This window comes from Saccostrea cucullata, unplaced genomic scaffold (genome assembly GCF_032062105.1).
Source record: "Saccostrea cucullata isolate Sc308-1 unplaced genomic scaffold, CSIRO_AGI_Scuc_v1 ctg631, whole genome shotgun sequence".
NCBI lineage: Eukaryota > Metazoa > Mollusca > Bivalvia > Ostreida > Ostreidae > Saccostrea > Saccostrea cuccullata.
Genome location: NW_026919010.1, coordinates 80,796 through 107,366, shown reverse-complemented (window position 1 = coordinate 107,366; position 26,571 = coordinate 80,796). Strand labels below are relative to the sequence as shown.

The 26,571-nt window shown below is 34.3% G+C and overlaps 1 protein-coding gene across 1 annotated transcript; it reads right to left on the bottom strand.

Annotated features, from left to right (window-relative positions):
* Positions 1 to 4,607: 4,607 nt before the first annotated feature.
* On the bottom strand, positions 4,608 to 26,208 carry LOC134277228 (alpha-mannosidase 2C1-like). Its single transcript, XM_062759548.1, is given in 29 exon segments — positions 4,608 to 4,731; positions 4,820 to 4,923; positions 5,328 to 5,479; positions 5,849 to 5,937; positions 7,280 to 7,517; positions 7,610 to 8,602; positions 8,782 to 8,929; positions 9,722 to 9,865; positions 13,201 to 13,357; positions 13,711 to 13,821; positions 15,423 to 15,600; positions 15,772 to 15,987; positions 16,377 to 16,407; positions 17,887 to 18,075; positions 18,381 to 18,561; positions 18,905 to 18,996; positions 19,358 to 19,453; positions 20,405 to 20,521; positions 20,655 to 20,747; positions 21,265 to 21,333; positions 21,335 to 21,388; positions 21,728 to 21,834; positions 22,183 to 22,274; positions 23,125 to 23,222; positions 23,644 to 23,821; positions 24,154 to 24,221; positions 25,142 to 25,265; positions 25,642 to 25,767; positions 26,052 to 26,208. Coding segments are annotated over 29 exon segments (4,464 nt in total). The 5' UTR covers positions 26,150 to 26,208; the 3' UTR covers positions 4,608 to 4,610.
* Between the last annotated feature and the right edge of the window lie 363 nt (positions 26,209 to 26,571).

Sequence of the window (26,571 nt, the reverse complement as noted above, 5' to 3'; positions counted from 1 at the left end):
TCTTAAATATTTAAGGAATCACATACTAGTTAGTATAGTATGCCAGGGCATCAACGATAGTGGGAAACATGGGATAATTTGCATAACGGGCGAAGCCCGTTATTCATAAATTATCCCATGTTTCCCACTATCGTTGATGACCCTGGCAGACTATACTAACTAGACAGTGATACCTTATATTTCCATTTCAATGTGAAATAAAATTGTAGATTTAGAATTTAAAAATGTAGACATAGACTTAAATTACATGAGGACTTCCATGCCAATTTCAATAGTCCTCGCCCGCTGACGTCAAACACTTAGGCAGCCGCATGAGATTTACATGCATATTTGGCCTCGTTAGCGTCAGACACAGAGACAAATGCGCATGAGATTTGCATGCATATTAGGCCTCCTTAGCTCCTGACCTATCGACCTGCCTAATTTACATTCCGGCAGAATTATCAAGAAATAAACTCCGACAACTTTCAAAGAGTTATCAGAGAGGGAAAAATTAGAAATGGAAATATAATGGATTTACGTTCCATTTCTCCATTTATTATCAGATATAGTTAATAAAATGTTAACAACACACCGTATGCCTTGAAAATAAATCTTAAACACTACTAAATGACAAATCTTGACTGTATGCACAATGTTTATATCAATTTTGTTTTAAAATAACATTGAATGGTGCGTGCAGTGGGAGATAAAAGTATATCATATTGATTGAAAACATATGTTCCCAGCACATGCAATGTTTTGCCACTTGAGCAGTATAAATCGATATGTACATAACTGATAAAACTTAGTTCGGTTCTCTAATTCCTTTGCTGTTTTCATGACCGTAGGAAGCAATATCTGTTTGGGAGGAGGCCAAACATTTTCCGGTTCCTATGGCCATTGTTTTATTTTTACTTAGCCCCGTCAATAAATGTTTAATCATTAATAAATTTAGATTCATCAGAAAGATTAATTTTTCTGAATATATTATAAACTCTTAGAAGTCACCTCAGCGGAGACATTAATTTTATGAGCTCAAACACGGAAGTGATCAAAATTAGAACATAGAAACGTTATATAGCATCATTGTGTGCCGCCTACATTTTCAGTTTACTTCTGAGGACGTTAACTTTATATTCGAACCCTTAATGTGCAAAGAAATCAGTTTACATATAAATCGTCTCATATTACATTCTAATTACTTTGTTAATAGTATATATTGTGGTAAAATGGATAAAAAGAATGTATGGTGAATATCGATCAAAAAAATTTAAATCCTATTCCAAATATGTAAGTATTTTTTAGAATGTTTAGACTTTTTAAAAATAAAAGTATCATTAACAGTTACAAATAAGAAAATATTATATGGAAATATTTTTAAATAGGTTAAATATGCTAAAGACGACGTTCCTCCTTTTCTGCATATTGCTTGAAGTGTGTACAAAAGAAACACCCCAAGATTTCATCAGTAAATTCAACAAGTACAACTCCGTATGTCAAGGAATGGGATACAAAACAATGAACTGTTCTGGAACAGAAAAAAGAAGTAATCTTACTACTCTCTTTCTAGAATGTTAAACATAAAATGTTTCATTTTCTATTCAGTATACATGAAATTCTTTTGTTTGTCTAAGAAAATTAATATCCCACTTTGTTAAAATCATAATTTTTATCAACAAGTGTAAAATGCATGCAAGATAATATCAGAACTTCTAATCTTCTGCGTACCGATTTGTCAAAAGTATATTTTCTACTGTTGAATATAATGCGTAACTTACACATTGCATTTGTTTTGAACAGACATCATTGCTTTTCATGCACTTTTGTCTAAACGTCAAGAGAATCTTGGAAAGAGTGTTGTCGTTGTATTTGGAAACGTAAAACTGAATACTGGAAAGGCTTATGACGGTACCACTGGGAAATTCACAGCACCTGAAGATGGTTTCTACTCGTTCACGTGGACCATTCTTACGCATTATGGGAAATATTTTAACACGGAAATTGTTCACAATGGTAACATTATTGGTTATAATCATGTGGATGGTGTCACGGGCAGTTCGAGCCACTCTTCCGGATCTTCGTCAGCAATAATTAAAATGATGAAGAATGATAAAGTCTGGATAAGAACACATGGTGGAGATGGAAAATTCGCATTTGAAAACTGGTCATCGTTTTCCGGATTTAAATTGTAGCATGATTAATGTCTTAAATAAAGATATTCTAACATTGAATATGATGTCATCGTCACCTTTGGATATATTTAGATACATGTACATGCATTTTCTACAGAAGAACATTAATGACAAAATAACTACTATTGCTTGAAAGAAAAGCTTTAATTTATAAAATAGAAGAGATATACCGGCCTCGTGAGTCGTTATTTTTTTAACTTTTGATATTTACCATACACTATAGTACAAATATACGCATATTCAGCGTCATTTTCAATTTAATCTTAAGGTCGAGATCCAGTAAATGAAAGATGCCTACATATTTATCAATTTTGAGAAATAAATTTCTTTAATGATGCTGTACAACTTTAGCTTGTTCGAATAAGTTGTTTAGGGACATGATTTGTAGGTAAACAAGATGAAAAAAACCATATTTTAAACTGTTATTTTCATTCACAAAGTTTATACTTGTTTTCTAATTTTTCAAAAAACTGTTAACTCAATGATATAATTTTTATCAGTACTATTTCAAGATATGTGAAAGGGATAAAGATTCTAATTCTCACCAAAGATAACGGTTGAGTATACAGTGTGCTGTAAAATGTTTCAAATACAGATATTTCAAGAGTTGAATTCATATTTTCATAGTCATTGTCACCTTTGGATATAGATACATGTACATGTATTTTACTAGAGAAAGACTTTAATGGTGAACTAACTACTAAAATTTTGTTAATAAAAAATGTGACGACTTTCTTTATTTTTGAACAATTTTATCTTGACAACTGATATTCAAATTTTTGATGATCATTAAAATACCTTAATTAAATGTTTGTAAACATAAAAAAAATGGAAAATTAAATATGAAATTTTTTAGCTGAAACTGTCTCCGTGTCCCTTTAACATGTGTTAAGCAACTTATATTGTATTACAGATAATAAAGGATTTTTGCGAGAAGCACAATCTTTTACATTGTGTACGAAGGTACAGAATTGATAATAATTAAGAAAACCTTTCTAGTGGTCATAGGTATGGTGTTAGGGGCACTAAAATGTGAAAGCCAGTAGTTGAGGGTAAGGTGGTTGTCATTTTCTTCATGAACAACTTATTCGTGCGTTGAAATAACCCATTATTTTCATTGAATTAATTATTGTGCTAAATATTTATATCATAAAAGAGCTTCCTTTGGCCTTGTCCTAGTGCAAAAGTAAGCCGTCAACTGTAAAAGTCAGCACTCCTCGTAATTGTCCAATACAAGGCTTCAAACATAAATTCCAGATCAAGTTGCCAGGACTTCCTCCACTGTAATCTTTGTGAAGATACCATGGCACAATGGATGTAATGTTGTTTGTAAAGCTGTGCAGACTTTGTGTAGGAGAACAAAATTAATTAATCTCTAGAAAACATGATGTTACATTCCTGAGTTTGAAAAATATCCAAGCTTGTGTACCCCGTCTTATCTATATCTAAAGAACATCAAGAAGCTCATTGTGAAGAATCAGTGGTGGATTTAAGGGGGGGGGGCATCTTTCCCCCCCCTAAAATTGTCAAATTTAACGTCGATCACAGTTTCGTATAGAAAATGTAAATATGTATACTTGATAGACCTCATTTTTACCCTACAAAATCTCTAGAATCCAGGAGCTTCCCTGGGCCCCAAAAAGGGCTTTGCCCTGGACCCACTGGGGGCCTCAAGGCGGCCCCCAGACCCCTTGCCTACATTTGCCCCCCCCCCCCCCCCCCCTCTAACTTCAATTCCTGGATCCGCGCCTGAGAATGTTATATTCCAGTAAGATTAAAATGTGTTACCTTTGTCAAATATAAGGGGTAACACTTTATGCTTCCACAAGACTTACTGAACTCTCAAACAAAATATACAGAGAAAGAGAAACTTTTAATCCAACATGTACTAAACTACATCTATTCCATCAAAGACATGTAAAATCATGAAAATTGTATGTACTTTGTGTAGAGGAATTTTATTGCACAGTCACTGACTACAGTTTTATAGAGCATGTTGATATAACCAGAACATCTGCTGCATAAGAACTCATATTTCACAATCCGTACATGTAACTCTCTAATATGTATAAATTCATCTATACTTGCTAATTATATAATGTCAACATATTGCATATCATAAAAAAATTCTTATTCAAATATTAACTCTATGGGTGATAAATAAAATCCTAAGGATAATTTCATCATTAATCACAATAAATTATATGAAAATTCATTCACTGTCAACATGGTCATCCACAATATGATTACAAATTGAACAGATGATAACGATTGACATGGTAAAATGATTAAAGTATGAGTTGAGCTTGTTAATTTTACTTTTTAAAAGATGCACCTTCTTATCATAGATCAACCTTCTAATCAAATAGCCATTTCCATTTCTTATGCAAAAAATGTTTAAATCTATATAAAATTTTCATATGGAACAGTAAAAAATTAAAATTCTAACATTAGATTGACAATCTGGAATGGATTAAAAGACAAATAAATATTGTTGTCAATAACTTCCAGCTTAGGTGACTTTCCTACTTCCAGAATTTCCTCTAATCCATTGCACCTAAAATGAAAAGCAATAAAGCCATTTCTACAAACCCTTTCAAATTGTAAAACATGAAAAAAGAAGACATGTATGTGATTTTTTTTACCTTTGAACTTTTTTGAATGGAAGCTCAACAGTTAGCTTGACCTTGGTGTGACCTCCAAAGCACTCATACAGTCTTAACACCAGAGCATTGTCCCTGTCTTCACTCTTTATTATAAAAACATGAACATTTGTAAAACTAACATGCATCTGGAAACATGAATTGCATAACTTTTATATTTTCATGTCAATTGTTAATGCAGTTTATAAGTGGTGATATAATGCAGAACATTTGAGAAAATATTGAGTGCAAATCTGTGTCTATGCATCTTTATATCATCAATCAAGAAAACAAAAGTTTTAATAAAATGACAAAGTTTGACATACATATGCTTACGTCTTTATTTAGTAGGATTATAATTTTCTTTCCAAATTTGCATTGAATTTCGTTAGACAAGTATATTAGGTTGAGAAATTGAGAATTAAAAAAATATTTTAAACACTTTCCAGGATGTTTATTTCATCAAGGTAGTAAATATAGGGACTAATACATGTTGTAAATTTGTTCTCACCTTTTTGACAGTTTCCAAAATGACCTGTGGATCATCAACAGAAAAGAAACTTTTGGATTCTTGTACATCCTTAGCTAGTTTAACAGTCTGCACATCTAGGGGGTTGTTTAATTCATAGGCTGCCTTTATGACCCCAGCAGACTGAAAACTTCCTGTTAAATTAAAAATAAAATTAAATGTCTTTTCTCTGGCTTCAACACAGAAGATATTTTATTATAGTGAAAGTTGTTTATTGCATTGAAACACTTTTCCATACTTTCAAGAAGTTATAATTGAAATGGAAATTATTTTCTTGGAATAACAGCACTGCATTTATAGACAATTATCGATACATATCTTTTGAGCAGTTTTCGACGATACATGTACATATAACAAGAACTTAATTAATTTATTGCAAAATACAACTAAGTTTTTGCCAATAAAATAAAATAAATTAAAATGAAAAATTTAAAAACAGTAAATCTTATTAAAATATGGGTTAAAAAATTCTCATTAGTGCAAATTATCAATCATTATGCTACCTTGGAAAGGCATGATAGCATAGGTAAATGTATGGGTTCCCATGTCAGCCTCCTTGTCTGGTGATTTGGGAGATCTCAACCTACACAGAAATTAGATGTGGACTTATGAATGGCTTATTTATTCCACTATCACTCCTGTCTTTGTACTCGCATCCACGTATCCTGTGCGAGGATGTGCAATGGAGTCTAAGAAGGTGGTAAAATTTTGTTTCTCATGGAGGCGAGAAATAAAATCCGCCTTACAATTAAGCTTACCAGGTACATGTTTGGCAGTAAATCTGAAATTGTAAGTGGCCGAGAGCCAAAACAAACTGCGCAAACATTGCATGAGAGCAGAATTTTTTGACATGCATTTATTAATACTGGCCACTGTGGCTGAGTTGTCAGAAAACATAGTAACCCTATGGTGGGCCCAGAGTGGGGCCCAGCGATGAGCCGCAATAACAACAGCCAAGATTTCTTTTTCGTTGATATGCATATTGGTTGCCGAAGGTAAATCTAATTCCCAATTGCAATAGAACCAGTCGTGATTCCATGAACCCCCTGCACCCAGTGTGCAGGCATCAGTGTAAACTGATGTAATGGGCTTAGTGTGAAGAAGTAAGGACTTCCCATTGAAAGTTTGAAGGAATTGGCTCCACCAGGAAATATCCTGGAAGATCTCACCTGACAAGCGAATCTTGTGAGATTTGTGTTTGAGGCCGGTAAAGGCATTGATAATGCGGCGCAGGAACACTCTTCCACCGTATACCACTGATGCGGCCCATTAAGTTTCCCAGCTAGGGATTGCAATTGGTGCTTTGAAGCACGTTTGCGCTCTGTAAAGAGATTTAGCTCGTTGCGAAGCTCAGATAACTTGCCAGCGGGCAGCCTAAGTTCCATATCGACACTACTAATTTCTATGCCTAGAAAAACTAATACCTGGGAGGGGTCAACTACTTTTTTCCAGTTTATATAAAAACCTAGTTTCCTAAGGAGATGTATTAATGTTGACAGAGCTTGTGCGCAGTCTCGTTTAGACTTCTCACATATGAAGAAATCATCTAGATAAGCTACAATAATGAAACCCCTACGGGCCATCATTCTGCGAACTGCTTGGGAAAGTCTATGAAAAATACCAGGGGATTCTTTGGATCCAAATGGGAGTTTAGTGTCATAAAAATAAGAAAATTTGCCTGCAAAGGGCCATTTAAAACCTGTAACTTTTTGACTTTCTGCACTAATTGGAACTGATCGGTAAGCCGATTTTAAATCTACTTTGGCCATGTAACAGCCCTTTTTGACTAATTTAGTTGCATCATCTAACGACTGGTATTTGAATTTATGATCGTTTGACACATAATCATTGACTGCAGCACCTTTGGGGCGGCTACAGTCATGTATTATGCGAACGCCCCCATCTGATTTGGGAATAATGCCCATTGGACTTACTAATAGGGGGGATTTGGTGCATGAACATAGTTGCCTTCGCTAATTTCATCTAATATTTGGACCGTGGCTTTTGCAAATAAATCTGATTGAGGGGAGGCTGAAGGGTGATTATCCATTTCAACTGACTGGGGGGACAGAGAGGGATCTATGATATGAAAGCCATTTTTGATACCTTGAAGAATGAAAGATTTATCTGGGTCATGTTTGAGTTCGTCTTCCCAAGCAGACAGAATGAGACCTGAAGGTTTTAACCGTTTTTTGAAGCAGTATGATCAGTGGAAGAGTGTTTCTCTGCACAGCCCGGAATTGCGCACACATGCGAAAATCTACATTGCTTAGAGTAACAGCCTTTCCTCGTGTTGTACCGCTTGCAAATTTCTGAACCCTGGGGTGTATGGGAAGCCCTAGGGGGAAATTGACCGCTTGGTGTAGGTCGTACAGACTTTGTGGGATTTTGCTGGGCGGATGGAACCCTGGGTTTTAAATAAACCGTTTGGATATGGGGGATGTCTGTGCCCCACCTAAATTTGTGCAGGTTCTGAAGTTTTCTGTATTCTCTATCATAGAAAAACACAGACTTAATTTCGTACGACGCCAGAAGTTGGTACACTCTGGTGGTATATGATAAGTAATCTAGCATATGATTAGGGGATAAGGCATTTTCCTGCATTAATTTTTGCAGGATTGCTAAGTTGGCTACTGACCATTGGGACAGAGAAATGTTTTCCAGCTTGGGTTTTGAGGGTCCTGACTTAAAAACCAACTGCCCATCTTCATTATTGGACAAAACTCTTTCAGACTGTGAGGCAGCTGCCAGATTAACAAAATCTACAATATCATGATATTGGCTTGATGTAGGGGCAGAAAGAGATTTAAGATAAATTTGAGGGTCCTGCCATGAGAACATACCTGGTTGGTCCAGTGTTGGGGCAGTGTTGACTGTGGGCTGGCTGGATCCTTGGGCTGATTGAAGTTGGCCTAACATCTCGGAAATGAATTTATCACTCGATTGTCCTTGCACTTGCTCTGTTAGTAACGGTGTCCCAGGCGAGGGATCAGCGTGGACTTCCACTGGGGCCTCCGATGTTGTTGCACTTGACTCTTGTCTACTGGTTTCATTCGCTGCTAGGCCTCGGGGAAACGTTTGCCTTATAGAATGTAAGAGCAGGCGTTTTTGTCCCACAGGAATGGTTGAGGGAAGATCGTTTTCAACTAGTAATGAGAGCGCCTCCATGCTGTCATACCCCAGCTCAATAAGTATACTGGCTGTGCGGGGTGAAAGTTTCTTCCGGTCGGCCCACTTAGTCACAGCGGCTTCACCGACTGTCATTTCAATTTCATTGTCGGATAACATGATTAGATATAACAAAAAAACAAATGTAAATTCACATTCGCAGAAAATGCAGGCTAGTATTCACTCAATCACTGGGAACGCTGGTCACGCACACGGCAAGCAGGCACGGGAGCGAAATCCTGGGGGTAGCAAAAGATACAACCATTACAGAATGCGGAACAGTCCATTGTTACAAGAAACAGCGCATCAGCAAGAACGTGATTGGCCTCCTGAATAATTTCGTAAAGTCTCTCCACTTCCTCGTCGCACATAACATACCAGGCTGGGATGCCAAAGAACGAGCGAACGAAAAGTCTCTGCGCCATGTTGAAAGAATTAGCTCAAAACAGGAAGCACGTGAATTTCGTCAGATATAAAATTAAAGCAAAGCGGAAATTGGAAAAAAAAAAATTCCGTGACCTTTCCCCTTTGCCAGTTCTCAGAAAAGTGACGCTTTCCTGGAAAGTTGCAGATAGTTATTATGAAATTACGTCTTTTGATTGGTTAATTAATTTGTTTTTATTTAAAAATATCTCAATCAGGGCTCTGATTGGTTGAGAGGTCCCTGTCGCCAGGGGGCGCCTGGTACTTGACCAGTGGCAATATTGCCTAGAGGGTCTGGCAATATTGCCTAGAGGGGTTTCCCTCTATTGTTTTGATTTACGTAAGTAGAAGAATGCCCCCTAGGGGGTACCCCTCAATTGCTACTAATTGACCATTAATTAAAACCAAAATGGCGTCAAAATAAACAATAAAAATAACACAAATAGCGACGTACAAACAAATGAAATTATGAAAACATATAATATACATTGACATTAACACTACAGAAACATATAACACGAAAAGAGACGGTTACATGATGGTAAAGTGCCTTAGATAAACGAAGCATGAAAAGTATGTGTTACATAACATGAGAAGGCACGTTACATAAATTAATAACAATTAAACACTGTTTAATATTATAAAACCTGAGGTAGAAGAACATGGTCTAAATAAGAATGTGTCATATTTGCAGTCCCATGTTTTATTTGAAGCTTCTAATTATTAGCATATACATGTGTACCAAGGTCATATTATTTTTTTAACACAACTGCTTGATAACTAACCTCAAATTGTGCCCATTCCCAGGATGTATTGTTATGATTGGTTCTCTGATAATGGCCAAACTGGACTTCATATGTGGCATTCATGGAGTGAACAGATGTTGGAAACTCCACCTTCAGGAATTTTCTGTTTTCATGCCATTTCACCTACAATTATAGAGGTAAATGGAAATTATTGTAAATGTATGTATAATCTAAATCGGGTCTTTAAGGTCACCTTAGTTTCAGAAGTTTTTAAGACTACAACCAAGTAGTACAATTCTCTGTTATCCTTGGACTTTCAGTAAGGCGTGGTATTCTTGATGTCATATAATTAGTGTCTGAAATTTACACAGCCTTTTATTCACTGTTGAAATATACATGGGATAGAAATGTAGGTGAATGTCAACAAGTGTAGCAATGATCCAATGACAGCATTTCATATGGCAAGAAGGTGGGGCTTAACACCCATTCTCAATATAAGGGCGCAAATAATGTCGCCTCGTTTTCATTTAGAAGAAATACCACTGATGTAATTTTTAAATCAACATTATAAATAGTCATATAACAATGAATAAGAATTCATATAATTATCGATCTGAAAGGGTATTTAAGGAGTTTAAAATTCAAATATAGTAGCCTATTTGAAATGTACGTTACTGTCGCCGAGGCAAATATTATGCTGAATCCCCTCTCTGTAATATATAGTTTTGATTCTCAAGTAAAAATTTTCTGGTAAGTTAAACCTTGTATCACATATACTTCTTTTCATAACAATAAATACATTTTCTTTGTGATAATAAATAATTTTTATTGTGCAATGTCCCTGTCGCTTAATTCTATTTTAGCCACATTAAAAGCAAACACAAAGATTATACACCTTATAGTTTTGTTCTCCTTTATTTATTGATGGGCTTAATTTGAAATTTCAAAGGGTTAATTACTCCTACATAGATAATATAACATGAAATTGAACAATTTGAGCAATTTTTATAAATATGTTTACGGAATGAAAGACATTTTCAATCGTAGAGATAAGAAAGAAATGTACGTTACCTATATTCTTCCATTAAGAGTATATTTTAAGTAGAAAATATGAGACGACTCTTCCTGAATAAGCAACCCCTTGTATCCTGTAAACTGGCAAAGACGTTTTGCTTAACACAATAAAAAAATATTTTTTACATGAAAAGTGATCATTTGAAATGTACGTGACTGAAATGTACGTTACCATGAAATTCGAATTAAGTGAATCTCGCACGAATTTTCATGTATTCTCATACTTTCACACACTCGAATGTGTACACAAAGTAAATTTCCAAAGGTTGGAGGTCGGCTAAATCCCAAAATTAATGAAAAGAAACGTTTCTGCTGAGGAAAAAAAATATATAAAGGTCAATTATATGTAATATAATTTTGATACCTGGTATATATTTCTGAATACGAAACCTGTATGATGCATTTCTTATGATATGCAAGTTCAAATAGTATCAATATATTGCGAGTCTAACGTACGCTTGTGGAAGAGAATTGATTTTCATATTTGAAATGTACGTTACGAATGGTAACGTACATTTTGCGCATTTCTAACTGACATTTTTTTTTTTATTTAGTCAATTAATTGCGTTTACACGAGCGAAACAAAATTATCTTTACAATCCATTTGACATATGATCACATAAATCCATCTAAATGCACCCCAATCCTCGTAAATGTGGTGGACTGTTACCACTTGCTAGAAAATTTATTTCTATGTGTCTTAAATTCATCTTTAGCAACCTTTTTGCAGTTTGTTTACTTTAAATATGCGACTTTTCGTCAATATCAATTTAATTGTTGTTGGTAATTTAAAACAAGGTATTCATAGGCTTATAATTGGTAAAAAAAAAAAAAAAAAACGAAACAAAAAGAAAAAGGAAAAAGAAACAAAACAAATGAGAATCCAGAACACAAGACGGTCACGTACATTTCAAATACTGAAAGGCACACAATACTCAGTTTTGTTTGAATCATTGCATTTTAGGTTATATTTTTCCAGATCTGCTGAAAATTACGTATGTTTGTGTTTTGACAAACGATGTTGCAACATACTATTAAAATGAAATTGTTAACAAGACTGTCGATGGATATATTCGGAATAGATATATGTTAAGTTTCAATGGCCAAACACAAGCATTTGTTAGATCATAGCAAAATACGTCTGACTCTTTTTTTTGTCTGTACCCTTGCACACAGGTAGAAGTAACTAGGCTACGACCGGTGTCAATTTCAGCGAAACAGCACAAAAGAATGGTAATGAACTGAGATGGAGGGGACTCCCCAATAATATGTGAAATGAACGTTACCGAAGTGACGTGACATTCATGTAGTTGATGACAAATAACCTAGTTTGTTACCATATTATTTCTTATATTACTGCGTTAAAACGCTTCATTGAAATGATTTTTATGTCAATAATTGTTTTTTTTTCCCAATATTTTCTTATTACTAATTTACGTACATTACAAGCTTGAAATGTACGTTACCTACTCATATTCTGAGGCAACCGTGTCTTTATAGTGATGATTGTGACATATAACACAATGTGATTTCATAGAGAATCTTTTTTGGAATAAACTGAAACAAAACTATGAATTTTTAGATGAATTTTAAGCTTTTTATTTAACAGAAATATATCTTGAAATGTACGTTACATTTACGTAGTTGTCTAAATCAGCATGGATATATGTTAAAATAGACAGTAACTACAAAATATAATTTTACTACATGTACATGTTAAGTTCCACTATCTATAGAAAATGACAGGATTCTATGATACTCTAAACAAAACAGAGAGAAGAATTTAAAGCATATATTTAAAAAAATGTTTTTATACATCTGGGTCAAAAAGTAACCTTTGTTTTTTGAAAGGAAAAATCAAGCGCACGTTCGTATGCCGAGAAAATATGTTGCTGACAGAGTTGGTAGGATGTGCTGGTGTTGAGATGAGATATTCCAATTGTGATTTTAATGACTACATTTTTTTTTACATATCTTTTTGGCCATTGAAGAAAGAGTAACGTACATTTCAAGCTACATTTCTGAATAAAATCACCCTCTACTTTACCGTCTTGTCATTATTCCATGTAATAAAATTTGATGAAAAAAAACCTGGAAACAAAATCTTCAGATACTTTCTTTCAAAGGTAATTGATAGAAAAATTGTTATCTTGAACTTCATTTTTTAAAAAATCAGAGAGGCATTTGTGCCCTTATATTGAGAATGGGTGTAAGTCATCTCATCGTTGTCAACAATAATTTAAAGTTTCTATTGTTTTTAACTTCTTCTCCAATGAGAATCTATTCGCCATTAGAAAGACATTAATTACATAGCGTCCAGAATGCCATGCCTTACTGAAAGTCCAAAGATGACAGAGAATTGTACTAAGTCCCATCTGAAACTGGAACTCCGATCTCAATACGGACTCCTTACCTGTGTATGACACCTAAAACAGACTGCTTACCTTAGTGTGACACCTGAGAAATGGACTGCCTGCGTCTAGACTGATCACCTGCTCTATAGAGCTCTGGTCACTGATTTTCAGCTGGACGATCACAGACACCTTCAGAGGACCACCGTCAAGAACCTCAGCAGACTTGATAGAGGTCACAATGGGTTTCCTGAAAATAAAGTATTTCTTCTGATGAATAATTACATCAAAAGAGTAATTCATTTACATGTGTAACACAAAAGGAGGAAATTAATCGCTGGACAGGTAATTGAATCCAGGACCTTTGCATCACTAGTCAGGTGAACTACCCATTGAGCTACCCAATTCCATGCTTACCTGATTTGATGATTACCTGGTTTGATGCTTACCTGATTTGATGATGATTACCTGGTTTGATGATTACCTGGTTTGACAATAACTTGGTTTCATGTTTACCTGGCCAGATGTTTACGTGGTCTGATGATTAACTGGTTTGACAATTACCTGGTTTGATGATTACTGGGTACCTGGTTTGACGATTACCTGGTTTCTAGATGATAATCCATCACATCCCATGCATCCCAAAACAGGGGAATGTCATCATAGAGTACAAACTGGTTACCATAGCCAAATGTCTCACTACTCATTGCATTTCTGAAAGAAGATGTTATTCATATATTGAAAGGAAAGAGAAATTTAATTGTGCTTTGATCTAATCTTAAAATTACTAAGTCAAGTGATCTAAATCAACAGGTGTTTAAGACAATTATTTATCTATGCAGATAATATGAAGTCTAGGTTGAACTACATAGTACAATGAACTATTTGGATCACATACAAATTATTCATAGAAAAATATTTACTACCACAGGGACGAGCCACAGGCTTTGATTTATTTGTCTGTTTGTTTGTCTGTAAGTCCATCTGCCAGTTTTCCTGTTACAAAGTCAAATGTCTTGTCTTTAATTCTGAAATCCATAGGGAATAAATGGATTCATACCATTTTTATTGTCAATGAAATAAAATATCATAATCTTGAACTTCTGCCATATAACAGTTAGAGGTCAAAGGACAAAGAAAAGCTAAATTTTATTGTATTTTTAAAATTCTATTCAATTCTATTTTTGTTAAATAAATTAAGAGGTTGGTTTATTAAGTTTCTATTTCATTGATTGGACAGTAATTGTATGTAAATCATAATTCAAGAGAATAAGAAATGAAAGAAAAAGTGAGCTAGCTCACATACCCCACGCTCCCCCAAAACTTGACGGTGAAACACATAATGAAAGGCACAGTGCACTTTAAATACATAGTATAGATCAAAAAGGGCAATAACTGCAAAAAAATCTTCACATCAAAATGTCTTACATATGAGGACATTTAAATGTGGAATGAAGTTTCTAGATAAATAATGGAATCAAAATTTCTTGGCATTATACAAATCCTAACATTAATTTGAAGTGGTTGGGGGGGGGGGGGGGAGAAATTTTCTTGAATAATAGGCAAAACTCTTTGGGATAAGAGAAACTATGAACAACAGTTTAAGAGGAGTGGTGCTCACAAACTGTTCATCTCTACATTCTAAATATCGCCAAAAAGTCTAAGTTGGAAAGTGTGGAAATTCCCGGAAAAATAAAGGAATCGGAATTTCCTGGTAATATGCACATCTACATATTGTGTCCTAAATATCTACAAAGTTTGACGAAATTCTGTGCAGCAGTTTATTAGGAGTTGCGCTGACAAACTGTTCATCTCTATATTCAAGGTATTGCCAAATGCCTAAGTTAAAAAGTGCGGAAATTCCCGGAAAAATAAAGGAATCGGAATTTCCTGGTAATATGCACATCTATACATTGTGTCCTTAATACCTGCAAAGTTTGACGTAATTCTGTGCAGCGGTTTATGAGGAGTTGTGCTGAAAAACTGTTCATCATTATATTCAAGGTATGGCCAAATGCCTATGTTAAAAAGTGCGGAAATTCCCGGAAAAATAACGGAATCGGAATTTCCTGGTAATATGCACATCTACACAATGTGTCCTATGTACTTGCAAAGTTTGACGAAATTCTGTGCAGCGGTTTATGAGGAGTTGCGCTGACAAAAAAGAGGACTGACTGACGGACTGACTGACTGACTGACTGACTGACTGACGGACAGGTCAAAAACATTATACCTCCCGCAACTAGTTGCGTGGGGTATAATAAGAAGTAAACCTATAGTTAGTTTTATTACAATGATAACAGCTGCTTTATTACCTAAATGTTCCTGAATTCAATCTTAAGGTCTTAATCCTCCCTAGATGATCAATCTCAGCCCAGATAGACTCATTCTGAAGGACATATGAACTACTCGTCATTGTAGCAGTGCAGTAGACATCATTTCTCTTGATTGGTTTTAACAGGGCATACCCATAGCTTGGGACTGTCACCATGGCTACATGTACAAACAACATTGGAAAACAATTCAAAGTGAGTAAAATAAAGCAGTCTATACTCTACAACAAAATTTAAGAAGAAATTGTCAGAACTGCAAGCATGTTTTCATTTGCAACAATGAGCCCTTTAGGACTTTCCCCTTTTGAGTATTAGAACTGGGAAACAGTACCAAGAGTGTTCCCATTCTTATCATGCTGCACAAACTCCTTTGATTTCTTCTGTTTCTTGGCTGGACTTCCCATTGGTGTAGTTGATATAGTAATGACTTCCTTCCTTTCCCAGCCCATGCAGTTTATCACCATGTTTAATGGGTCAGGTCCAGCAGATCCCTCAAAGATTCCAGGTAGTGCATTGGCATACAATTTTTGGCAATTGGAAACTATTTCTGCAATAAATTGAAATTATATGAATACATTATGTTAATTCATGTCAATTGTAAAATATCAGTCTATATTTTTTTAACTGTAACAATTTCTAAACTAAAGAAATATTCTTTTGAATTCAATGTAATAAATTGTCAATTTGTTAAAATAAATGCAAATCATTATATATCGTTCTTTTTAAATTCCTTATCAAAAAATAAATTCATACTATCTAAAGATGTTTCTTTAAAGATTAAAGATTTTAAAGATTTTTTTCTATATATTCTTCAAAGTATGTAAAAATTTTATCACCCATAGTGGTGTCCTCAACTTCTTAAATCATACTTTGAACAAACTTGAATATACACTACCTCTGGGTAAATAGCAAAAATTCAATTTATCTTACTCTTACCATCATAGTACTGATGAGCATCATCATAAACCTGAAAATAATGAATAAAAACAACTTAACATTTATCTGTGACCAGCTATCAATAATTCACTTATCTTCCACAAAACAATGTTCCCACCATTCACAGCAGCTCAGTCGGTAGAGCGCTCACTCCGTGATCGGAAGGTTGTGAGTTCGTATCTCGGCCGTGACTGACCTAGTCAATAAAATTGGTAGCAACTGTTCCTTCGCCATGCGCTAGGCACTTTGAAGTGAAAGTTGCGGGTCCTTCGGATGAGACCTTAAAACCGAGGTACAGTGTCATGGCAGACATTGGCACAATAAAGATCCCTCACCGCTCAATGGACCTAAGTGCTGAATAAAGGTCAAAATTTGAAGCCCGTCACCGGCATACGTTGACATCTCCATATGAGTGAAAAATTCTCGAGAGGGACGTTAAACAATATACAATCAATCAAAACAATGTTCCACTTAATAATATAACTGTTATATCAATATACCGTATATACTCGCCTATAAGTCGGTCCGCCTATAAGTCGGTTGTATTTAATAAGCTTATATTTCAGATGGACTGACCTCATATAATACCATTCTTTTTATAGCTCGCTTATAAGTCCATTCACAGAGTTCTGGCAGAACATCATGTTACTCCCAAAAAACCGATTTATAGGCGAATATAGAACATCATGTCATCTGATACACTTACCATTCCAATAGAGGAGCCTGGTAGAACATCATGTCATCTGATACACTTACCATTCCAATAGAAGAACCTGGTAGAACATCATGTCATCTGATACACTTACCATTCCAATAGAGGAGCCTGGTAGAACATCATGTCATCTGATACACTTACCATTCCAATAGAGGAGCCTGGTAGAACATTGTGTTATCTGATACACTTACCATTCCAATAGAGGAGCCTGACATAACATGATGTTATTTGATACACTTACCATTCCAATAGAGGAGCCTGGTAGAACATGATGTTATTTGATCCACTTACCATTCCAATAGAGGAGCCTGGTAGAATCATGTTATCAGCTGATACACTTACCATTCCAATAGAGGAGCCTGGTAGAACATCATGTTATCAGCTGATACACTTACCATTCCAATAGAGGAGCCTGGTAGAACATTGTGTTATCTGATACACTTACCATTCCAATAGAGGAGCCTGGTAGAACATCATGTTATCTGATACACTCAACATTCCAATAGAGGAGCCTGGTAAAACATGATGTTATTTGATACACTTACCATTCCAATAGAGGAGCCTGACAGAACATGATGTTATTTGATACACTTACCATTCCAATAGAGGAGCCTGACAGAACATGATGTTATTTGATACACTTACCATTCCAATAGAGGAGCCTGGCAGAACATGATGTTATCTGATACACTTACCACCCCAATAGAGGAGCCTGACAGAACATGATGTTATTTGATACACTTACCATTCCAATAGAGGAGCCTGGCATAACATCATGTTATTTGATACACTTACCATTCCAATAGAGGAGCCTGGTAGAACATCATGAAATTGATTGAGAAGGAGAAGCTTCCACAGTCTTAGCAGTTCATCTGTTGGGGGTTTGTATGAACCTTTATGATGCATGGACAGAATGTTAGCAACAGAGGATAGGAATTCCACATCATGGAGACGAAACTCACAAAAGCGATTCATCTTCTTTACCTACAAATGCAGTAACTGAGATAAAAAGGTAATAAAAAGGTGGCTCTGCATTGGAAAAATATGAGAGGATTATAATTCATACTATTTTGAGACCTGCACTTCTTGATTTCTATGAGAAACAAATTACAGAAAAATTAATAAGATGAAAGTTTTTCTGTTTTTGGTGTTTAATTCAAAAGGGGATGAATCAAATGTCCCTCATGCAGTTTTTCATTTGCAGTGAAATATGTGTTTTAAAAATGTCTTTTCTCATAAATTCACAATACATAATAATTCTAATGAGTTATATATGAGAATTAACTGACTTTGGCATGTGTTGTGTAGGTTCCATTGTGCAACTCTAGATAAAGTTCTCCTCTCCAACGACACAAATTCCCAAGATCCTCTCTTTCTACATCAGAGAAGAATTCCTCAGGTGTTTTTTGTTGTACTTTAGGAAGGCCATCTGTATCTCTTATCCTCTGCATTCTGAGCAGCATATCCTCTCTAAAAAATCATTTTACATACAGAAATCATTACTAAAGTTAAGCACTGGGTATAACCATCTTCTTTTTTTCATTCATAATTTGTGAAATCTTATGAGTGTTTCCTTATAATTAGAGTAAACTTCTTGGATATATTAGTTTAAAGCCTTTTTTTGTGGGACAGTTATCAACATGATTTACAAACTGAGAGTAGAATATCTAATTTGAAAAACAATTCCATTTGTTTCAATATTGCCTTTATTTATGCATAATTCCGAAGTCAATTTCTTTTTAAAAAAATGTTAATGAAAACATTTTTAGTCATGATATTACATAAGCCTTGATAACAAAATCTGAAAACTTACGATGGCCCATTTCCTCCATCTCCATAGCCAAACAAGTAGACACTTTTGCTGGAGCGACCTTTATCTTTGAAATTCTTAACTGTTCTCAGGACCTGTCATATAAAATTGTAGAACTATCATCAGTTATCAAAATTGTCTTACTAATGAAATAATGGAGCCTTGTTTTTTTCTTTCATTGTTAATGTCAATGTACGTGACAGTCATATTCCATAGATTTTGTCAAGAAAATGTGTTCTTAATTATAAATAATTCAAAAATATAACCACAGGGCCTTGTTTTAAAGAGTTTGGTAACTAAGATTCTTTGCTCTCAGGAACAACATAAAACCTAATGAAAGGCAAACACTATTAAAATAGAATTTTCATCTTACATCTTCTAGACTGCATCCCCTTACCATTACAATGTACTTAAGTGAGTGGTTAAGATAATATTAACAGCTAGTAATCAGTTCACCTCCTCTACTTTGCCTTTCATTTCATAGGAATCCCCTGGAGGAAAATGTGTCAGAACTTTGGATCCATCGATCCCCTCCCACCAAAATGTATGGTGCTGAAAATTCATAAGATGTATAAAGAATTTTACTTCTTTTTATTCCTTAAATTGTACTGTGAATAAATAAAATTACATTAATTTAAACAGGCATTTTTTTCTCACTTTTTCTATTCTTTGTAGCAGTCATTTCATATGTCTTGAACTGAGCTGCTCTTCTCTTGATAAATCACTAAGTCACTCTAGTATTCCTTATGTACCTTTTTAAAAAAGATATTGTTTTTGTCCTGTCTGTTTGTCTGTTTATCTGTTTGTCTTTCTGTCTGTTGTCAACTTTAACCTTGGCCATAACTTTTGAAGTGGTTAAGATAATATCCATGAGAGGTAGAGACTTCATATTTAGTATGCATACTCAAACAATGAAGCTCTTTCAAATGGCACCAAGTTCAATGACCTTGACTGTGACCTTTATGCTAAAAATAGCTTTATTGAACTTTAGCCATAACTTTTGAACCATGAGAAATAGAGACTTCATATTTTGTATGCATACTTGAACAATGAAGCTCTATCAAATGGCACCAAGATCAATGACCTTGTGACCTTGAATGTGACCTATATGCTAAAAATGGCTTTTTTTGCCATAACTTTTGAACCATGAAAGATAAAGACTTCATATTTAATATGCATACTCCACTGATAAAGCTCTTTGAAATGACACCAAGGTCATGACCTTGTGACCTTGACTGTGATATATGCTAAAAATAGCATTTTAGACTTTTCGCCATAACTTTTGAACCATGAGAGATAGAGACTTCACATATGGTATGCATACTCCAGTAATTAAGTTCTTTGAAATGACACCAAGGTCGATGACCTTGTGATCTTGACTGTGACTTATCTGCAAAAAATAGTTTTTTTTTTATTTTTTTACCGCCGGGCGCATAGTGTTTCACAAACACATCTTGTTTTATATATGCACATACATCCTCTACACTGTACACATTGACTTACAGGGAATTTATTGACCAGGCTCCAGCTGATTTTCTGGGTCAGGAACCGGGAAATTCCAAACATCTTCATGACCTGAGGAAGCTGGGGAGAGTAGCCAAAAGTGTCGGGTAACCAAAACTGGAGAGAAAAAATGTTCTATATATGCACTTGAAGTTGTTGTAAATATATGCATTCAAGGGAAATTGAAATAAATCAAGCCAGTAAAATTCACTTGATTGGGAATACATTGTAAGTCTGATGATAGCATTACCTCTGTACATTTTTTGTTGAATTCCTGCATGAAGTATCTCTGTCCATACAGAAACTGGCGGACAAACGCTTCACCACTAGGCAAGTTCCCATCCTGCAAAGGAATGTTATTGTATGATGACTTTACTTGGCTTAAAATTTCACAAAAAGAAATTATATATAGTACATGTACATTCAATCTGCTTTTAAAACTAAGATTATAATCATGTCATCTGGCATTTCATTAAAATTACATGTATAAGTGTACACAGCGCTCATGCCTCATTTCGTACTAAATATATTTACATGTGTATTTTGCTTATAAAGTGAATGGAAATCTATGGCATTCAAAACACCATAACACGAAAAGAGGGTTAAAAGGTTAAAGGATGCCTTTTTGACATCACAGAAGTTGAATGTCAAGGAAGTGCCATGTCATAATCAAAAATCATAAAGCAGTTTCAAAACTGCAACAGTGTGTGCAAACAAATTTTCATAACATGCTAAAAGATATTACTCAATGTGTCTGTACTCACTGTTGCAGTTATGAGACTACATCTTTCAAATAATAATAATAATTCATTCATAAAGTTATTATTTTTACTCATTTGTGCATTAATAACTAAACTCACCATTTCTACCCAGGTACCCCCAACAGGTATAAACCTGCCTTTCTTCACAAACTCCTTTTGATCTATGTTAGAGTGTCATACCTATGAGATGAAGTTGATCTTTCACCCATTCATACTGCTGAGCCTGTCAAATGAAATCAGGAACTAAAACCAATGCAAAACATATGAATTATTCCATGACAAGTATTTTTTATATTAGGTTTGCCATAACTGTGACAAGGATGGTGTTCCTAATACCTGCCACTACATTTTACACCACCACAGGATTTTCAGTATAATTTTAATTCAAACACAAAAAACTTCAGATATCATTTCTTAAAAAGATGTAAACTTGTAATGAGCAGGTGAAGTTGAAGCCTATATTAGTTTTGCCTTACCTGTGAGCAGGTGAAGTTGAAGCCTATATTAGTTTTGCCTTACCTGTGAGCAGGTGAAGTTGAAGCCTATATTAGTTTTGCCTTACCTGTGAGCAGGTGAAGTTGAAGTCTGGGTACTGCTCCATTAGTCTGATGGTACAGGACCAACTCCTGGCACACTTCCTGATAGTTTCAGCATATGGCCACAACCAGGCTAGAAATTGTTTGAAAGAACATCATACTGATGCTTAATATAATAAACTTTTAATTAAGAATAAACCCCTTTTTCTATATAGCTCTGTTTCCAAATGCATGTCAGATTAAACAGGATCTACTACTGTATACAGGGAAAATTTCGCCTCCGTTTTATTTTCACCCCTTTTGCCATACCCTCCTTTTGACAAACCATTTCACTGTAAAATTCCGACCATAATGACAATTTACTTTTTTGTGTTTTTAACACTTTGCAATCTGACTCAACTTTTCAAACACAAAATCTGTGTCCAAATGCATGTCAGATTTTAAAATTAGACAGTAATACACATGAAGTAAATTATCTTACCTGAGTCCATGTGGGCATGTCCCATAGCATACATCACATGCTGACTCTCTCCATTTCTTTGTTGAAAAAACTTCTCTGCAATCTGATGAGCTCTTATAAAAAGTTTTATTTCAGAAGTTATAATTTTTACTGATGGAGGATAACCAACATGAGAGCTGATATAGTGATAATTAGAATATAAAGCAGAAAAAGGTAGATTATCAACCTTTACACATGCACCCAAACATACGCCCTTAGGTTGTATTATCAGTTTAACTTCAAAGTTAAACTACCATGACACTACTGAATCAAATGTGATTCATATACATATACATAAATGTGTCAATTCAAATAGTCTAAAATTTATATTTATTTCTTTTCATTTAAAAGTTTAAAATGGATCACATGAAAAAGTTCATTGCTTATAGACAGGCCATTTCATGCATAAAATGAACATCCATGATTGAATCTTAAGATATTAATTTTTTTTTAAAATTCTTTCCTCAAACTTTAATTTCATTGTTGAATTTCACATGCACCCTAACCCACCTCCCCCTTGATACATGTATGCAAAGAAAATAAGGGGAAACTGCCAAAAATTGGAATTTTTCTAATTTCAAGGGGAATAACTTTGTCAAAAACTGCTCAATCACACCCAAAACAAAACTTGACCTAGATATTCTTATGATAAAAGTAAATGCAACCTCTGCAAAGAAAATGAACAGAAACTGCAAATAATTGGAACTTTTCTAAGTCCAAGGGGCATAATCTTGTCAAAAATTGCTCGACCGAGCCCAAAACAGAACTTAACCCAAGTATTCTTGTGATAAATCTGTATACCAAATTTCATTTTAGTACATGCAACCTCTGCAAAGAAAATTACATGTAACAGAGACTTGGAAATCCAACAGACAGAATGCCAGTAGCATTTGTTAATAAACTTACTTGTTTTATAAAACTTACTTGGTGTATGTGGATCTGTCATTCAGATCAAGGGAGTTAATCAGATGGTTCACTGTGTATAATGCTTGGTATCCTCTTTCTGTTTCTTCTGTCATGTGCTGTAAGTCCAAAAGAAAAACTGTAATCTACTATAAATACAATTATTAATTTTTTTTTTTTTAATTTGATTTTCTTTTCAAAAATTTAAAAGCTATCTAAGAGATTGTGGATACTGCTTGAAAAAATTGAGCACTATAAAAATCATCATTTACTTTTCAAAAATTCAGGAATCAAAATGCTGTTAAGGCAAACAAAACAAATTCATAAAAAAAAAATAAAAATGGTTTAATATATCCTAGATAACAGTATTTTGCACAAAGGAGTTTCTTCACTTTAAATTTTTTTTACCACTATCATTTAATTATGTCTTCTCTTTTGCTTTTTCTGTCCATGTATTTATCTTCTGTGTACTGCAGTACATGTATTTATGCTGAAGATAACCATTTAAATCCAATTTATTTTCTGTTTATGATATACTACCTTTGCCATGTCATGAAGTGTTTCCACATCCAAAATTAGGTCATACACCTCCCGATCAAACACGGCTATCTCCGCCTGACTCAGGGTGAAGGATCTGTCCATGTCGGGGGGACCAATCATAGTGTCCCCGCCCACACCCAGGATACCATTACAGGCCATTTCTATGTACAGGGAGCACCTGTTGGGGGTCAAAGAAGAAGGGAGGTAAATGCTAGCTATTAAAATTCACATATACTGTATGTGTACTTGAAAAATCAAGCTTTTTATTTTAGTGGCTTTGGTGTGGAAAAGGATGTGTTAATTCATGAATACAGCAAAAAAAAAAATCATTTATACATACAATATATTTTGCAAGTGTGTAGTGCTAATATTAGGTGGGCTTTCCTTTAATTATCTGGAAATATACTTTAAAATGTAATAAATTTGAAAAAAGTAATGGTAAACATTTGTCTTTATATATCAGTGATTTAGTGAAATACATTTCATACACAATAATCATATTTACCACACCTTTTCTTGTCCTTCCCCATGGCTTTAGACAGAGGGAATGAGGTCCTATCATAGTCTCCACTCAAACCCTTTGTAAAAAATAACACAGCTATTATAAGTAAACAATAATATATTTTCTTTGGTTGTTACCATGGGAATAAATGTTGCAGCTGTTGCATACAAAACCTCAAATGAATTTTCTAAAATTGAAAGAACCATTTCTCAAGGAATTTGTAAAAGTAGCTAGCTTAATTTGCTGTATTAAAAGTACCTTGGTATTGTTAAATGATCTTGGTTTTCATAAGAAATAAATGAGATAATATTCAGTGCATGTAGATATGAAAAAATAACTGACATTCAAACTTAGAAAAAGGACATACATTATATCAGCTTACACCTAATCAGGAAAGTGTAACCTGATCTAACAAATGGATAATACAAGGAAGGAAAAATGACTGAATCAATGAAAAGATGAAATGAAAGTAATGCTTGGTCTAACTTGTACATCACATAGAGGAAGGAAAACAATTGCATCAACTTTTATAAATTGCTTTGAAAATTTAACTTTGAAATATACATGTATTTACAGAACCAATCAAGCTATATGTACCTTGATGCAAAATAAATAAACTAAACCTACAACTCAAAATTGGCCATGAGCCTTGCTACAATGAAATTTTCTGTTTCTGAATATCTTTTTTAATGTATTTAGTGTCTTGTGGGTCAGGCTGTATAAATGTTGAATTACCACCTTGTCAGGTAATCTAATAATTATTTGGTTTATGAATTTGATTTTGGAACAGCATTTTATAAGAAACAAGGAGAGAAAATGCATATAGGTTGAAGCTGATTTTAAACTTTAATAAAGATTAGCACATCTGTATCCTCTTCAGATTTTTTTCTTTTTTGGATAATCAGATACTATAATCAGTCAAAATCATTATTACCTGTATTGGGTTTCCATTCTGCCACACCATGGCCTCTGAGTCTGAGTACAAGTCATTCTTACCTGTATTGGGTTTCCATCCTGCCACACCATGGCCTCTGAGTTGGAGTTCCACAGAAGATGAATCTCCTCTTTCTTCCATCCTGTTGGAATCTCAATCTCCAGACAAAACCAGTGGGTGGACCATCTAAAATAAATCCACTGATCCTGTGTCTTTAAAGATTTTTTTTCCTTACAGAAGAAAAGATACTATTTATGGAATCAACCTCTAAATTTGGTGATATTGAGACTGTTGTGAAGCATTTCCAAAAGAAAATATTTTTATTTTGTGTCCTTGACTTTCACAACAGTTTAGAGCAACATAGAGATTTTGAGTTAAACTTCGGATATTCAATGACCACTGAGTCAGAGTACTGTCTGCTACAGAAAAATATAATGCCAAGAACCATAACTGCATCCTACATTTAAGTAAGAGTAGAAGACTTTCACCAAATTTTTATATATCTAATTTCATAAAATGTATCTGCATGATCATGTATGGAATTAATGTTTAAGTTACACACATTGGTCCAAATGACTGTCCAACCTCTGCTTTGGTGAATTTTCCTTTGATTGCTTGTGAAAAAGGAATTCTGCCTGATGCTGCAAAGTGGGTTATGGACTTAACTGGATGATGTTCTTTATATAACCTTCAAAATAATTATTTATATTTTAAGGCATTTAATTGTGTAAGACATATCTTCAGTGGGAATTGCACCTTACATGCTAAATGTCATGCTAAATGTCTGTGGTCAATTTCAAATCTCTATGTTCGACTTATAGGCGAAAGAATGGTATTATATGAGGTCAGTCCTATGATATATATAAGCTTATAAAATACAACCGACTTATAGGCGGACCAACTTATAGGCGAGTATATACGGTAATTAATGCAATTTTTTCTCATCCATGAACACAATTAACTTTTTCTTACCTTCCTCTAAGGTTGACATCTTTGAAATAGATAGGAGATATAAATTTGTCTGCTCTCTCAAGTGTTGTCCTCTTGTTTTTCAATGTTACGTGTTCCATGACTCAGGTAGGCCCCAGCTGATTTTCCCTACTTCTTTAGAATGGGTAGTTTTCCCAATACCTAGATTAATCCCTAATACAATGGTATATCATAATTGAGAAATATTTATATATGTAGCATATTGTTCATGTAACTGTTGAAATACAATTGAATTACAACCCATGATGATTTTGAACTGTAATAGTACTCTATAATTACCTTTGAAAAATAAAACTGTTAGTCATTTAAAATACTTTGTTCTTTGTCTTTAAGGGGAGACAGGACACATGTCACATGACTATAAAGACATATTACGTCATAATCGGTGATGATATACATGTTAAATAACGTTGTTAAAATCAACAGTTCTTGTGTAATTTTATTCTAATATATAGAATTGTTTTTTTTTTTTAACATTTAATTTTAAAATTATATATAAATT